Consider the following 16411-nt stretch of genomic DNA (forward strand, 5'->3'; position numbering starts at 1 on the left):
ATTTTAGCTGCGTTTATAAAGTGTGGCATAATAGATTGTTTATATCCCTGAATGGGTGTGCTGGGTGTATGGAACAGAAAGAGAGCCGGTTCTTTTGAGATTTGACAGTTCATAATTTCCTGTATCGTCTTCCAGATCTGTTCCCAGAATATTTCTACTCCGGGACATGACCAAAATATATGGAACATTGTCCCTCTTCCCGTCCCACACCTCCAGCACCGATCTGTGTTTGTCCTAGAGATCTTGTTCATTTTTACTGGGGTATAATACCATCTGACTAGTATTTTGTAATTTAATTCTTGTATTCTGACACATCTTGAGGTTGAAAATACTGATTTGATTATTTGCTTTTCTCGTTCTACCGAGAAAGTAATGTCCATTTCTTTTTCCCATTCCCTCAAAAACGGTAGTTTACATCGTTCTGTTGATGTCATTAATAAAGCGTACAGTTTAGATATAGCATGGTCTAACATTCCCTGCTGATTACACATTTTTTCGTAAGCTGTTAAATCTTTGTCTCCTTGAGTGGGGAGTTGTAAAGATCTCAAAAAATGGCGTAATTGAAAGGCCCTCCATAAATCTAGGCCGAAAGGGCCCAAGGGGTCCATTAACTCACTTACTGTTACCCATCTTAACTCCAAAATAAAGTCAGATATCTGAAAAATTCCCTTTTCCAGCAGGGTTTTAAACTTCCCATCTTGGTATCCTGTAACAAAATGGGGGTTCCCCAGTACTGGATACAGCAGGGAACTTTCCCGTATCAGCTTCTCCTGTTCAAATATTTTTGCACATACTTTAACCGTGTTTCCTATAATCGGGTGTTTCTTGATCGAGGCTGGTATTATTTTATAACACCATGGAGCTCTTTTAAGCGGAATTTCACATTGTGATTGTTCTAAGTTTGGCCATATCTTTTGTTCTCCATGTCTGCACCAGTCTATCACTCTACCCAATTGTATAGCTTGGTAGTATCTCTTCATATTTGGAACAGCTAAACCACCCTCTACTCTAGATTTAGTTAGATATTTTTTCCCTATTCTCGGGCGTTTAGATTTCCATATAAAATTCATTATCAGGGTTTCAATTTGCCTAAAGTACTGGGGTGGAATATATATAGGGAGTGCCTGGAAAATATACAGAAACTTTGGCAATATACTCATTTTAACTATATTACACCTTCCAATCCAGGAATGCATTCCTCCTTTCCATTTCTGTAGCAATAAATCTACTGTTTTAATTAAAGGTATAAAGTTCTGTGTGAATAATTGGGAGATTCTGGGTGTGATCAGTGTTCCCAAATATTTTAGAGCCGTCTTTGTCCAATTCAATTTAAAGTTTGAACTTAATTGTTGTTGAAGTATCTCTGGAATCTCTACGCCCATTGTTTCGGATTTAGAGAGGTTTATCCTCATATTAGATTGGGTTCCGTATATTTCTAATTCATGTAACAGATTGGGGAGTGATATGACTGGGTTCGTAATCGAGAACATTACATCATCTGCGTATGCTGATAATTTATGTTGTTCTTTGCCCACTTTAATGCCTGAAATGTCCGGGTTCGCTCGAATTCTACACAGGAAGGGTTCTAAGGATAATACGAATAGAAGAGGGGATAAGGGACACCCCTGCCTCGTTCCGTTTGTAATGGGGAATTCCGTTGATAATATTCCATTTACCCTTACTTTTGCCGTAGGCATTGAGTAGCTCTGGGTTATCCATTTGAGCATTTTCTCTCCTATCCCTATGTGTCGGAGCACAACAAACATATACTCCCATTTAACCCTGTCGAACGCTTTTTCCGCGTCGGTATTAAGTAGGATACTCTGTGTTTTATTTTGATGTATTATATGTAGTAGATTCAACAGTTTAGTCGTGTTGTCCCTCGCTTCTCGAGTTGGCACAAATCCAACCTGGTCCAGATGGATCAACCTCTTCAAATATTTCTGTAATCTTGTGGCTAAGATCTTCGTGAAGATCTTAAAGTCTATGTTCAATAGCGAAATCGGTCTGTAGCTTTTGCATGAGGTGGGGTCTTTCCCCTCCTTAGGGATTACCGATATATGTGCATGTATTGTTTCTTTGGGGATTCTATTCCCTGTTCCCCATGCATTAAACATTTCAATCATGAATTCTTTCAAATATGGTATTAACTTTTTATAATATTGAATAGTGAATCCATCTGGACCAGGTGCTCTCCCAGTTTTAGTATTTTTTATAGTCTCCATTAATTCTCCCAGTGTGATTGGTGATTCAAGTATGTTAATTTCTTCCTCTAATAGCTGTGGCATTCTTGACGTGCGTACATATTCCTCCATTCGGCCTTGCGGGGTTGTGGGGCTTTGAAGATTATACAATGCTTCATAATATTTTCTAAATTCTTCTACTATCTCTTTAGGATAAGTAATTTTTTTCCCTGCATCAGTTACTATATTTGGTATGTATGTTGTTAGGGTTTGCTCTCTGAGAGATTTAGCCAATAACTTCCCACATTTATCCCCTGTTTCATAGAAAACCTTTTTAGATTTTTGAATTGCCGCTTTGGCTCTAAATAAGAGAAGTTCATTGATGTTATTCCTTATCTTTATAAGTTCTGCTATCCCTTCACCTGAAGGTGCATGTTTATGTTTTGCTTCTGTTTTATGTAAAGATTGAAGTAGAAGGTCTAATTGTTTCGTTCGTTGTTTTTTGATCCTTGATCCGTGTTTAATAAGAATACCTCGTATGACTGCTTTATGGGCTTCCCATATAATACCTGGGTCTGTGTCTTCGATGGTATTAGTTTGAAAGAAAAAATTTATTTCTGATTCTACTTCTGTCATGGTCTCTTGGTCTTGTAATAAGTTTTCGTTTAGTCTCCAGGTCGTTTCTCTCTTTTGCTGCTTATTAGATAGTTCATATGTAATTATAATTGGGGCGTGATCTGACCAGGTTATTGAACCTATCCTTGTATCTTTTATAAAGTGTAATTGACTATGTGGAATTAAAAAGTAATCTATGCGGGAATATTGTTGGTGTAAATTAGAGTAGAATGAGTAGTCCCTTTCTCCTGGGTGCATCAAACGCCATACGTCTATTAATTGCTCCCTGTATAGTATTTTTGCGAACTGTTTTTGAACTCTTGGAGGAATTGAAGATGTACCTCGTGACGTGTCCTCAGATGGGATCAAAGGGATATTCAAGTCTCCTCCTATTATTAGTTGTCCCTCTCTAAAGTTGTTAAGTTTGTCCATACTTCCCCTCAGGAAAATGTCTTGTTGTAAATTTGGGACATATAAGTTAGCCAATGTAACCTCCGTTTCCTGTATGTTCCCTTTTATAAACAGAAACCGCCCATTTGGGTCATTCAGAATCTGTATACATTTCCATGGTAAGTTTCTCGAGACGAGGATGGACACGCCCCTCGACCTTGATTCTGAGTTCGTGGAATGGTATACTGTAGGAAAGTAGACATTACTCAATTTAGGACACTTATCCTCACGAAAATGTGTCTCCTGTATCATGGCAATGTCAACCCTTAATCTTTTCAAGTCATCTAGCAAGATTCTCCTTTTCTCTGGAGTGTTAAGACCTTTTGCATTTACTGATACTATTCGTACGGTCTCCATTACCAAGACCAAAAGATAAGAAGGAGGGAGAGAAAAGAAAAAAAAAAAAAAAAAAAAAAAAAGGGGGGATAAAGAAAAAGGGAGCTTCCCACCCTTGACCTCTTTATTATAAAGAGATCCCTAATAAGCTTTACGCTAAGTTGCTCATCCAATTGTTATTGGTTCTTGAGCAAATTCCTATATGGGGCACTGGCTGGAATAGGTCAGAGAGTTGAGGCACTCCCCTCCCTCTCCCTGCCCCGGCACGTCCTATTTCCTTAGTCTATCAGGCATACAATTGTAATACTTTCACATATTTATCCCGTCCCTAGAGAAGAGGGGACAGAGGGGCTAGATCTTCTTCCAAAAAAAAAAAAAAAAAAAAAAGGGGGAAGAAACCTGAATGGAAAAAGAGGTTTTGCTGAACCTATCCCCCGTATCTGCCCTTTCTCAGCAATATCTCCTAGCATTATTGCTCCAGAACATCTCTATTTTACTTATAAACATATTATCTAGAGGGTGGCATTGGTACATAGTATTCCCTCTCTGCTTCGTCTCAAGAAAAAAAAAAAAAAAAAAAAAAAAAAAAAAAAAAAGGAAAAAATATTTCCCCTTTCTTCCTCTTTCCCTACCCCCTCCCTCTCTCCAGCACTCCGCTTACTGGCATCATTCACATGTGATAGTTAATGCCGGTAGTATTGTTAGTGTATTCCCCTAAAAAAAAAAAAAAAAAAAAAGGAAGGGAGAGGGGGGGCCACGGAAACATATATGGTCTTCATCCAGAAGAAGAGAGAGAAAAAAAAAAAAAAAAAAAAAAAAAAAAAGGGGCCATGCTGTTCTTTGCCCCCTGAACCTATATTCTTGGCAAAAAAAAAAAAAAAAAAAAAAAAGGGGGAGGGGAGTCCCTTCTTCTTCACCTTAACCTCACCCTCTTTAAGGACCAAAAATTATGGTCTTAGTGTGTGCAATCATAAAAAAAACAAAGTGATATCGACACTATTCCTAGGGTCGTGATTTTAAACTGTGAAATTACTTCCCTTTCACTACCTCACTACCTCATTTCTCCTCCCACTTTCTTCATGTGTATATTATCTAATCATTATGTAAAAAGAAAAAAAAATAAATATATAAAGAAAAAAAAAAAAAAAAAAAAACCAACCAAACAACAAAAAAAAGGGGGAAAAAGCCCCACATATAATCAGAAAAAAGATGGTGTCACCAAAAAAAAAAAGAAAAAAAACCACTTCATTCGTGTTTGTGTCTGTGAGAAAAAAAAAAATAAATAAATAAAATAAAAAGGTTTTTCCAGGAGGGATCAGTAAGGGAGATTGAGGGACCCCCATCGCCAACTCCATTCTATACCCACTACGGAGGTATAACCTCCTTCTAAAAAAAAAAAAAAAAAAAAAAAAAGGGGGGAAAAAAAAAAAAAAATAGGGGGGGGGGACACAGAATATTCTTCCATAAAGGTTTCCCATTTCATACATGTATACATATTTACCAAATTTCCCCTTCCTCCCTCCCCCTCAACTGTCTTATAGATAAAGAGCCTTAAAAAAAAAAAAAAAAAAAAAAAAAAAAAAAGGAAAAGAGGGAAAAACGATTCATACCCCTTCCCCCTTAACAAAGAAGCGCCCTCCAATGTCTTATCCCTCCCTCTCTCCCCCCCAGACTCTTATACATCGGTGCTTTTCACATTTAGGACTCTTTATCTTCTTCCATTGGGTTTATCCCGCGGTCTCCCATAGGACTGTCCCATTGTCCTAGGGGAAATTGTTAGCCAGTTCTCCACCTGTACTGTTTCCACTCTCAGAAACTCAAATAGATCAGGCAGGTCTGCTGGGGTTCGGAGCATAAATGATTCTTTTTCTTTGAAAAAAGTTACTGCTAGTGGGTATCCCCATCTGTATTTGAATCCTTGCTGCTTCGCTCTTTCTAACACCGGACGCAGTAATGCTCTTCTGTAAAGTGTAGTTCTAGATAGGTCTGGGAGAATTTTGATTTTAGCGCCCTCACATTCAATTGAGCCTAAATCCCAGGCTTTACGGAGAATCTCCTCTTTTTGCGCATAGTAATGTACTTTACATATGATGTCCCGTGGTCTGCTGGGGTCCACAAATCTGGGCCCTGCCACTCTATGGACTCTGTCTATATCTATGTGCGCCATTGTCTGTGCTTGTGAGACCGGGGCTAATACTTTGAGAAAAATATCCCTCACCTTCTCCTGTAGGTCCTCACCCTCTGTCTCTGGTAGCCCCCTCAGCTTCAGGTTTCCCCTGCGACTTCTGTCTTCTAGGTCTTCACTATGTAACTGCATATTGATCAATGTATCTGAAAGTGTCTCTGTGGTTTTCCTGACCTCTGTCACTTGGTCTTTCACTGTTGCAACTTCCATTGCTTTTGCACTGACCTTACTGGAGAGTTGGGTCATATCAGCACGAAGTTCCTGCATGTCCCGTCGGTGTGTCTCTTCGATCCGCATGATCAGTGCTTCTATCTCCGATTTCGTAGGTAATGCTTTCAGTAGCTCCTTAATTTCTGGGCTTTCTAATCTCTGATGGTTTTCAGTCGATTCCCTGCTCTCTTCAGCGATTACCGCTGGCGCCTGTATGTCTTTGTCCGTCATTTTTCCGGTATTATCTGCAGCCTGTACAACCTGTACAACCTGTGTACTCTGAAGACTCTGTTTGGTCTGAGTTCCGCCACGTGCAGCCGCCATCTTAGGGTCGGAGGTCCCAGCTGTCTGCTGTGGAAAGTATTGCTGGATGTCTCCCGATCTCCTCTGCACTTGGCGGCGTTCTACCACAGAGCGTTCACTGGCTGAGCGGGTCACCGGGCGCGTCCTTGCCCAGTTGCTCGTTTGCATGCCGGTTTAATTCTTGTACCATGCCGGTCTAGGAGAGGGACATGCGGGAGCTCTTCAAACACACGTCCTCACATCTCCGCCTCTCCGAGCCACGCCCCGACTCCGAGCCCAAAGCTAATTCTGTGCACTTTACTTCTTCAGCTGAAAACTTCCCACACTTTCCAAACTGTGAACGCCGTGATGAAAACATGGAAAGCCATATTTCAAAAAGCAAAAGGAATGTGTTGCACAAATGCTGCTGAAAGTCTTGTCTCTCTCATCCATGGAGCTCAGAATCCTGAATATCTCCTTTACTCTCTGGGCTTCAGCTGGTATCATATCAGTTGGGAACCTATTTAATTAAAGGGATTGTTTCACCTAGCAGCAAGAGGGTCGCTGGTTCGAATCCCAACCACGACACTACCTGCCTGGAATTTGCATGCTCACCTGTGCCTGCGTGGGTTTCCTCCGGGTACTCCGGTTTCCTCCCACACTCCAAAGACATGCTGGTAGGTTAATTGGATCCTGTATAAAAAAATAATTGGCCCTACTATGTATGTATGAATGTGAGTTAGGGACCTTAGATTGTAAGCTCCTTGAGGGCAGGGACTGATGTGAATGTACAATGTATATGTAAAGCGCTGTGTAAATTGACAGCGCTATATAAGTACCTGAAATAATAAATAAAATAATAAATGATCTCCTTGTAAAACAATCTATTCAATTTAATATAGAAATGGAAGGCAAAACATTTTTGTATATGTAAATAAAACATTATATATATCTTTCTTTCCCCTTTTTTATATAAGTGATCACATTCCCTCTGTTCTCAGCTGCATAAGAGCTGGGGGAGGAGAAGCAGCAGCACACTGAGCTTTCCACTGAATGGCTGTGCAGTGGGGGCGTGTCAGGACAAGTCTGATTATTTGAGGAGAGTTCCCAGCATAGCTAGAGAACTGACCATGATGTGTTCTCTGGTTTAGTGTGCTCAGTTTTTAATGGGAAAGGAGAAGGATTGACAGGAACACCGGGGATTTCACATAAAAGAAGCAATACAAAGAGAACAGGAGACTTTATCATACAAGTACATGGTACAGAAGCCACATATCAGGAATATGAGGTGTTGGGGTATCAAAAGCTTTAACCACTTAAGCCCCGCAAGATTTTACCCCCTTCCTGACCAGGCCCTATTTTGCGATTCGGCACTGCGTGACTTTAACGGACAATTGCGCGGTCATGCGATGCTGTACCTAAACAAATTTGACGTCCTTTTTTTCCCACAAACAGAGCTTTCTTTTAGTGGTATTTGATCACCTGTGCAATTTTTTGATCATGCGCTAAACAAAAAAAGAGCGTCAATTTTGCAAAAATAACAATATTTTTCACATTTTTTTATATGAAATTCCAAAAAAAAAATGTAAAAATCAAAATTTTTTAACATTTTAGGCCAATTTGTTTTCTGCTACATAAGTTTGGTAAAAAAAAACCGCAAAAAGCGTATTTTGATTGGTTTGCGCAAAAGTTATTGCGTTTACTAACTAAGGGAAAGATTTCTGTCATTTTTGTTGTTTTTTTTTTTTAACGAGTAATGGCAGTGATCTGCGATTTTTTTTTTGCGGGACTGCGACATTGCGGTGGACAGATCGGACCCTTGACTGACATTTTTGACACTTTTGGGGTTACCAGTGACATTACTACAGTAATCAGTGCTATACATATCCACTGTTACTGTAAAAATTACACTGGCAGTGAAGGAGTTAACTTTATTGGAGAGGGAGGGGTTAAGTGTGTACCTAGGGGCGTGTTTCTTACTGTGATTGGCTGTGGCTACATGTGTAAGAACAGAGATCAATGGTCCTACATAGCAGAACCGTATGATCTCCATTCTTACACAGGGGAGAATGACAGGCGGCTTTGTTTACATTAGCCGCCTGCCTTTCTTCTGGTGTAACGGAAGATCGCGAGTGCCCGGCGGACATCGGGTCCGCCGGGCACGCGCGCCGGGGGGGGGGGGGGGCGTGACCGTGCAGAAGCGCGCCTCCGGCGGCGCGTTTGCTCCCTAGAGCCTCACAGGCTAGCGACGTAGACCTACGTCGCTTTGCCTGTGAGGGGCTGACTGCCGCAGTAAATAGTCGTGCGGCGGTCGGCAAGCGGTTAAAGCGATACTAACGTCTCGTTGTTGGTTTTTTTTTTTTTTAGTTAAAATTAACAAACATGTTATACTTACCTGCTCTGTGTAGTTGGTTTTGCACAGAGCAGCCTCAATCCTCCTCTTCTTGGGTCACCCGTGGGTGCTCCTGGCCCCTCCCCTTGCTGAGTGCAAGTCTGCATATACAGACTGATTTTACTATTGTATATATATGGGTGAAAACAAGATGGTAGGGAAGGATAGGTGGTCAACTTTTGTCCAGAGATGTGATTTCAATTAACTTTCTAACCTTCAGATGGTTTTACTTTGTTAACTTGAAAATACTAAAAGAGAAATAAGAAATTCACAATTTATTAACATCATCATATCAAACATGAAAGATAAAATATCTATTTAATTTAATGTAATCTAATTTATCTAAATGAAGATATTATGGTGCACTATTGATGGTGTACATTTGCCAAACAATTGGACTTCAATTAGATTACACCAAATCAATTTGACCCACAAAAACCCAATAATATGAATCTTACAATATAGCTAAAATAAGTATTACTTTAACAAAATGTATTGTGCTATAATAATGTCAAAAAAATTATAGTCACATAATTGTTACATGTTTCGCTCTCATATACATACATTTAAAATTATTTTTTTTCTATATTTTTAGCACATATTTTTTTAAACATTTTTTTTGTTTTTTTTAGAATACCAATTTTATTCATAAATTTCTGAGGAAATTTCCTTTATTAATTTAAGTTTTCTTCCATTTTTGTCATTTGAATTGTTTAAAGGTACCACAACGATTAAAGCATTACAAAATGTATCAGTTTGTAGTTCCTCCTGCTGTCCAGCTAGTTGAATTTGTCTTCCTCTCTCTAGTTCCTCCTGTTTCCATTTCAGCTCCATATCCCAGCCCTGTCTCTCCGTTTCGCTCTGCCTGTAGTAATATAATTGTTACATGTTTCTCTCCCATATACAGAGATTTTAAATATATTTTTGTTCTATATTTTTAGCATATATTTTTTAACTTCTTTTTTTTTTTAGAAAAACAATTTAATTATTAGAAACTTCAAATTTCTAAATTTTAGAGGAAATTTCCTTTATTAAATGAAGCTTTCTGCCATTTTTGTCACTTGAATGGTGTAAATGTCTCTCAACCATATACATAGATTTTACATTTATTTTTTTCTATATTTGCAACACATATTTTAAAAAATATGAGGAAATTTCCTTTAAGTTAAGTTTTCTTCATTTTTTGTCATTTAAATGGTGTAAGGGTACCAAAACGATAAAAGAATTACAAAACATATCAAAAAATCCTCCACTTTTGTTTTAGTTTTCTTCCTTAAGGCCCGTACACACGTACCGATTGTCGGCCAAAAAGATTCGGCCGACGACCGATCGGCCGATTGTCGGTTTGTTAGTATGATGCTTCCGACAGCTGACAGCGCACTTTCGGCCGAACAGAATCTGTAGTACAGGCATTAAAAATTTTGTATGCCGACACCAGAACGGCCGATTGTTCGCCAGTCAGTACAGATTTCGGCCGACAGACAGCAGATTTGCAAGACTGGGCATGCTCAGAAAAGAAAAAACACAGGGAAAGTTAACCATCACATGACATCACTTCTGCAGTCCGCTGTAGTCGGCGGACAAAATTCTTGTGCAGTCTTTTGCACTTTTCAACAGACACGACAGCCCGGGGACAAAAGACGGCCGATCGTTCGGCCGACGATCTGCACGTGTGTACGGGGCTTTAGCCTCTCTATTTCAGTTTGTAGTTCTTCCTGCTGTCTAGCTAGTTGGATTTGTCTTCCTCTCTCTCTAGTTCCTCCTGCTTCCATTTCACCTCCATATCCTGGCCATGTTTCTCCTTCTCTCTCTGCCTGTAGTAATATAATGGTTACATGGCTCTCTCCCATATGCATGGATTTTAAATATATTTTTTTCTATGTTTTCAACACATATTATTATTATTTTTTTTTTTAGAAAAACAATTTAATTAATAGAAATTTCAAATTCCTAAATTTTTGAGGAAATTTCCTTTATTAATTGAAGCTTTCTGCCATTTGTGTCACTTGAATGGTGTAAATGTCTCTCTCCCATATACATAGATTTTACATATATTTTTTTTCTATATTTGCAACACATATTTTTTAACCTTTTTGTTTTTAGAAAACCAATTTTATTCATAAAAATGTAAAATTCTTAAATTTCTGAGGAAATTTCCTTTATTAATTTAAGTTTTCTTTCAATATTTGTTTTACTTGAATGGTGTAAAGGTACTAAAACGATAAAAGAATTAAAAGAATTGCAAAAAATAAGAAAAATCCTCCACTTTTGTTTTTGTTTTCTTTCTTAGCCTCTCTATTTCAGTTTGTAGTTCCTCCTGCTGTCTAGCTAGTTGCATTTGTCTTCCTCTTTCTCTATGTTTCTCCTTCTCTCTCTGCCTGTAGTAATATAATGGTTACATGGCTCTCTCCCATATGCAGGGTTTTTACATATATTTTTTTCTATATTTTCAACACATATTATTTTTTTTTTTTTTTTTTAGAAAAACAATTTAATTAATAGAAATTTCAAATTTCTAAATTTTAGAGGAAATTTCCTTAATCAATTGAACCTTTCTGACATTTTTTTTTTACTTGAATGGTGTAAAGGTACACCATAATACCATAATAATTACAAAAATTATCGAATAATCCTACATTTTGTTTTTGTTTTCTTCCTTAGCCTTTCTATTTCATGTTGTAGTTCCTCCTGCTGTCTTAGTTGCATTTGTCTTCCTCTCTCTAGTTCCTCCTGTTTCCATTTCATCTCCATATCCTGGCCCTGTCTCTCCCTCTCTCTCTGCCTGTAGTAATATATCATAATGGTTACATGTCTCTCTCCCATATACTTCGATTTTACATATATTTTTTTCTATATTTTCAACACATTTTTTTTTTTTAGAAAACCAATTTTATTCATAAAAATATAAAATTGCTAAATTTTGGAGGAAATTTCCTTTATTAATTTAAGTTTTCTTCCATTTTGACATTTGAATGATGTACAGGAACTAAAACGATTGAAGAATTACAAAAGTTATCGAAAAATCCTCCACTTTTTTTTGTTTTCTTTCTTAGCCTCTCCCTTTCAGTTTGTAGTTCCTCCTCCTGTCTAGCTACTTGTATTTGTCTTCCTCTCTCTAGTTCCTCCTGTTTCGATTTCAGCTCCATATCCTGGCCATGTTTCTCCCTCTCTCTCTCTGTCTGTAGTAATATAATGGTTACATGTTTCTCTCCCATATACCGAGATTTTACATATATTTGTTTCTATATTTTCAGCACATATTTTTTTTTTTTTTTTTTAGAAAACCAATCTTATTCATAAAAATATATCATTCCTAAATTTTAGAGGAAATTTCCATCATTAATTGAAGCTTTCTGACATTTTTGTCACTTGAATGGTGTAAATGTCTCTCTCCCATATACATAGATTTTACATATATTTTTTTCTTCTATATTTTCAACCTTTTTGTTTTTATAAAACCAATTTTATTCATAAAAATGTAAGATTCCTAAATTTCTGAGGAAATTTCCTTTATTCATTTGTTTTCTTTCATTTTTTTTTTTTTTTTTTTTTTACTTGAATGGTGTAAAGGTACCAAAACTTTTAAAGAATTACAAAATTTATCGAAAAATCCTCCACTTTTTTTTTGTTTTCTTTCTTAGCCTCTCCCTTTCAGTTTGTAGTTCCTCCTCCTGTCTAGCTAGTTGGATTTGTCTTTCTCTTTCCAGTTCCTCCTGTTTCCATTTCACCTCCATGGCCAGGTCCTGTCTCTCCCTCTCTCTCTGCTTGTTGATCTGTTCTTCTTGCTCCTTCTTCTTCTTCTCTAATCGTACTTGGTCCAAGGCTTTCTGTCTCTCAATCTTCTCCTGTTCGGCTTTCTTTACACACTCATGTATGTATCTTGTTACAAAAGTCTTCCTCTCCATGATCTCTTTCACTGGATCCTGGGGTTGGTGCTCCATTCTAAACTGAACGTCTTTAATGACTTCATATAGAAACTTCAGCACCTCCTCGTGTCTTCCTCTGGTCTTCATGTGATCTTCTTTCGTGTAGTTTTCGAATGAGAAAATTCTTTCCATGCCCATGTTCCGAAACGCGTTCTCTGTATCTGTGAGTTTCCCGCTGGTCTTGTGGGTGAGGACAACAATGGGGTACACACCTGAGAAAGAAATATAGAGAAATGAGGTTTCCCATCGTCACTGAGTTTACAAGGTTATTGGGCATCATGACTGACATGGCAATGGATCAATGGAAGGTTGATTAATGGTAAAAAAAAAAGTTAGTATGCTTTTTTTTACTTTCCACTTTTTTTTGGGACTGAGGAGGGATATTATGCCCCCCTTACTCATTCTCATAGAGTGGCTTGAATCTGACTGCCCCCTTATTATTAACCACTTCAATACCGGGCACTTTTCAGATTTCAGCGCTGTCGTGATCCACACTTCACAAACAGTAAAAGTCCAGATTTTATTACATATCATTTAGCAAAATCCATACCAGCCATATGCAAAGTGTATGTAAATCCTCACTTTCTAAAACAACCCATTTAGTTTACCCACCTGTGCAGGGGCAGGATTTGGGGGCCCCCTTGTTAACGGGGGGCTTCCAGATTTCGATAAGCCCCTGCCTGCAGACCCACACAACCCCTGCCCAGTGTTATGGGGATTAGGGCCCTTGTCTCCATCAACATGACCTGAAGGGCCTGGAAAGGATTGAGGCGAGGACCCTACGGCGTTTTTTTTATTTGTTTTTTTACCGACACTTTTTTTTTATTGTTCCCCGCTGGCAGCTGATGACTCATCGGTTGTTAAGGACACTGCAGCTGGCATACCGTCCCTGCTCCTTAACCACTTTACGTCTGCCTGCGGTAATATTACTGCATCAAAGTGGCTCGTTATCGTCTGACGACGTAGTACTACGTCGTCAGACACTCCCCTTTCTCGGCGGCGCGCGCGCGCCGCCAGAGCCTCGCTCCCGCTGTATTCAGTCACAGCGGGAGTCGGGCCAGGGGAGGAGCCGCGGCGATTGCCGCTGCTCTTCCCCGATCATTGGGGATCTAGTGTGGAGATCCTCCTGCTTGTGTAAACACAAGTGGGCGGATCTCCTAAGTGACAGGCAGGGTCAGATTGCAGGGTTCAGCATAGCTGAACCCTGGATCTGTCCTTGTGTCACTCAGTCACCTCCCCCCAAACACGTCAGTAAGCACCAGGCATACATTAACCCCTCCCTCTCAAATAAAATTAACCCCTTCCCTGCCAGTGTCATTTTTACAGTAACAGTGCATATGTATAGCACTGATTACTGTAGTAATATCACTGGTACCCCCAAAAGTGTCAAAAATGTCAGTCAAGGGTCCGATCTGTCCGCCGCAATGTCGCAGTCCCGCAAAAAAAATCACAGATCGCCGCCATTACGCGTTTTAAAAAAAACACCAAAAATGACAGAAATCTTTCCCTTTGTTAGTAAACGCAATAACTTTTGCGCAAACCAATCAAAATATGCTTATTGTGAATTTTTTTACCAAACATAGGTAGCAGAAAACAAATTGGCCAAAAATTAAAAAAATTTAGATTTTTACATTTTTTTGGGGGGGAATTTCATATAAAAAAAGTGAAAAATATTGTTGTTTTTTCAAAATTTATGCACTTTTTTGTTTATAGCGCAAAAAGTAAAAATTGCACAGGTGATCAAATACCACCAAAAGAAAGCTCTGTTTGTGGGAAAAAAAGGACATAAATTTTGTTTGGGTATGGTATTGCACGACCGCGCAATTGTCAGTTAAATTTGCACAGTGCTGAATCGCAAAAAGTGGCCCAGACGTAAGACAGCAAAATCCTCTAGTGGTAAAGTGGTTAACAACCAGCTTACAATGTGCCCTGGTTGGGCAAATCTTTGTGTATGATTGCAGATTCACCCTCACTTCCTGTCTGGTGAAACCATTGTCAAGAAAGACATGAAGTGAGATCAATGAAGCCCCAATAACTGGATCAGTCATAACTCTTTTGAGCTGCCATGTGTGTGGGTTATTAGACTGCAGGGCACTCTGGTAGCACATTTACATCACATCTCTTGTAGAAGTTTGAATAAATTCTTTCATTTGAAATTGGCAACTTTATTGGAAACTAGACATTAATCCCGTTAAATTAACGGGCGCTAGAACATATGTGGTCAAACATTTGTAAAAACAGACTTGATCCAGTACAAAAAAAAGTGGACAACCATGCAGTTGGGGACATGCGCAGAGCTGACTGAGCGGCTCTCGCTTATTTCGTTCTTTTTTTCTAACAACGCGAGAGCCGCATGACGTAGCCAGCTCTGCGCATAGTGTCCCTGTTGCCCTAGCAACATCGGGGACACGCGCAGAGATGACCGAGCGGCTCTCGCGTGACATCGCTCGCCCGCCGCCACTTGTAACGGCCGCTGCCGCTTAGCAGTAAGTCCACGTGAGCGTGCATCCGCCGTGTGCCTGCGCACACCCGCCGCTTCATCAGTTTTGCCCGGCCGCCCAAAGTCTCTGCGCTCCAAGTCCCAACGGCTGTCCGTGGGGCACATGCGCAGTAGCACAATCCCACGGAAACAGGGACTGGACGCAGAGACACTTGTACTTATATGTATAGATGATGTTGTTGATTCTTATGATTTTATTGCTAATTAAGATGATTAATATTAGTAGCAGTAGAATTATATAAGCGTAGATTAGTAGAATTATACAGTATAAGTGTACAGTAATGTGATCGGCATCAGTAGGCTCTACCAGTGCTGTGTAGTACCACTTGCGTCCACCAGGAGCACCAATCCTCGAACCGCTCAGCGCTCTCCGACCCCCCTTGTATCGCAGGTAAGGCCCCCTCCTTCTCCTCGCCCAGACTACATCTCCCAGCACTCTCCGCTCCCGCCGTTTGACGTCTCCCTCGTGCTGGGCGCGCGCTTCCCCTCAAACCTCTTGCTGCAGTTGAGCCAAGCAAGCAGGGTGCGCGCTCCGGCTAGAAAGCGGGGTAAAGCGCTGGCACGGCAGCGCAGTCACAGCTTGCAGAACCCATAGTTTCTGCGCTCCAAGTCCCATCGGCTGTCCGTGGGGCACATGCGCAGTAGTGCAATCCCACAGACACAGGGACTGGATGCAGAGACACTTGTACTTTATATATATGATACTTGAGCCAAAGCAATAGCATCTTTTTTTAAAACATTATCAGGCCTTGTACCTGTTAGGTCTCTTGATTTCAGCAACACCTTCTTCATATTTTCATGTTCTTCTGGTGTGATTGATTTTTTCACGCTAAGAAAGGAACAAAGTAAAAGATTAGTTCAGGTATTATTATTTTTTGTAATTAGTTTAACCCCTTTCAGTTCAGTTCTGGTGTCTCTTTAAGTGGGTCTTTAAGCCGAGGGGGTCAAGAAGGAGTTTCCGATCACATGACCACTGTGATTGGCTTCCATAGTGGTCACATGATTGGGATTCCATCCTGCTAATTCCTAATCATGACTAGAGACCTAGCGCTGTTGATGACAGCTCAGTCATTGTGCTGGAAGCATGCAATGAGAAACCTTGGCTACCCTTGGACATGAATGTGTGGTGTGTGGGTGTTAAAGCTCACTCCCGCTGCATATGTAGCACCTTCTAGTGTGCTGCCAAATTTATCTGGCTCAGGGATAAACCTGAGGCATGGAATCTGGGTCAGGGTTATTAGAGGGCAGGACTGGATGACTCATCCTGGCAGCTCTCTAACACCTCCCACTGTTTCTAGAATGTTGGAGAACTTTCTAGAAGATAGTTGACAG

The 16411-nt window shown here is 39.8% G+C and overlaps 1 protein-coding gene across 1 annotated transcript; it reads right to left on the reverse strand.

Moving 5' to 3' along the window:
• Positions 1–12252: 12252 nt before the first annotated feature.
• Positions 12253–15871, reverse strand: LOC309557613 (uncharacterized protein; the record flags this gene model as incomplete). The annotated part of the gene is made up of 2 exons (XM_082260404.1): positions 12253–12791; positions 15835–15871. The coding sequence occupies 2 exons, from the start codon at positions 15869–15871 to the stop codon at positions 12253–12255; spliced, it is 576 nt and encodes a 191-aa protein (XP_082116530.1).
• Positions 15872–16411: the final 540 nt, after the last annotated feature.

Source organism: Pelophylax lessonae (assembly GCF_965119305.1).
Source record: "Pelophylax lessonae genome assembly, chromosome: 6".
Taxonomy (NCBI): Eukaryota; Metazoa; Chordata; class Amphibia; order Anura; family Ranidae; genus Pelophylax; species Pelophylax lessonae.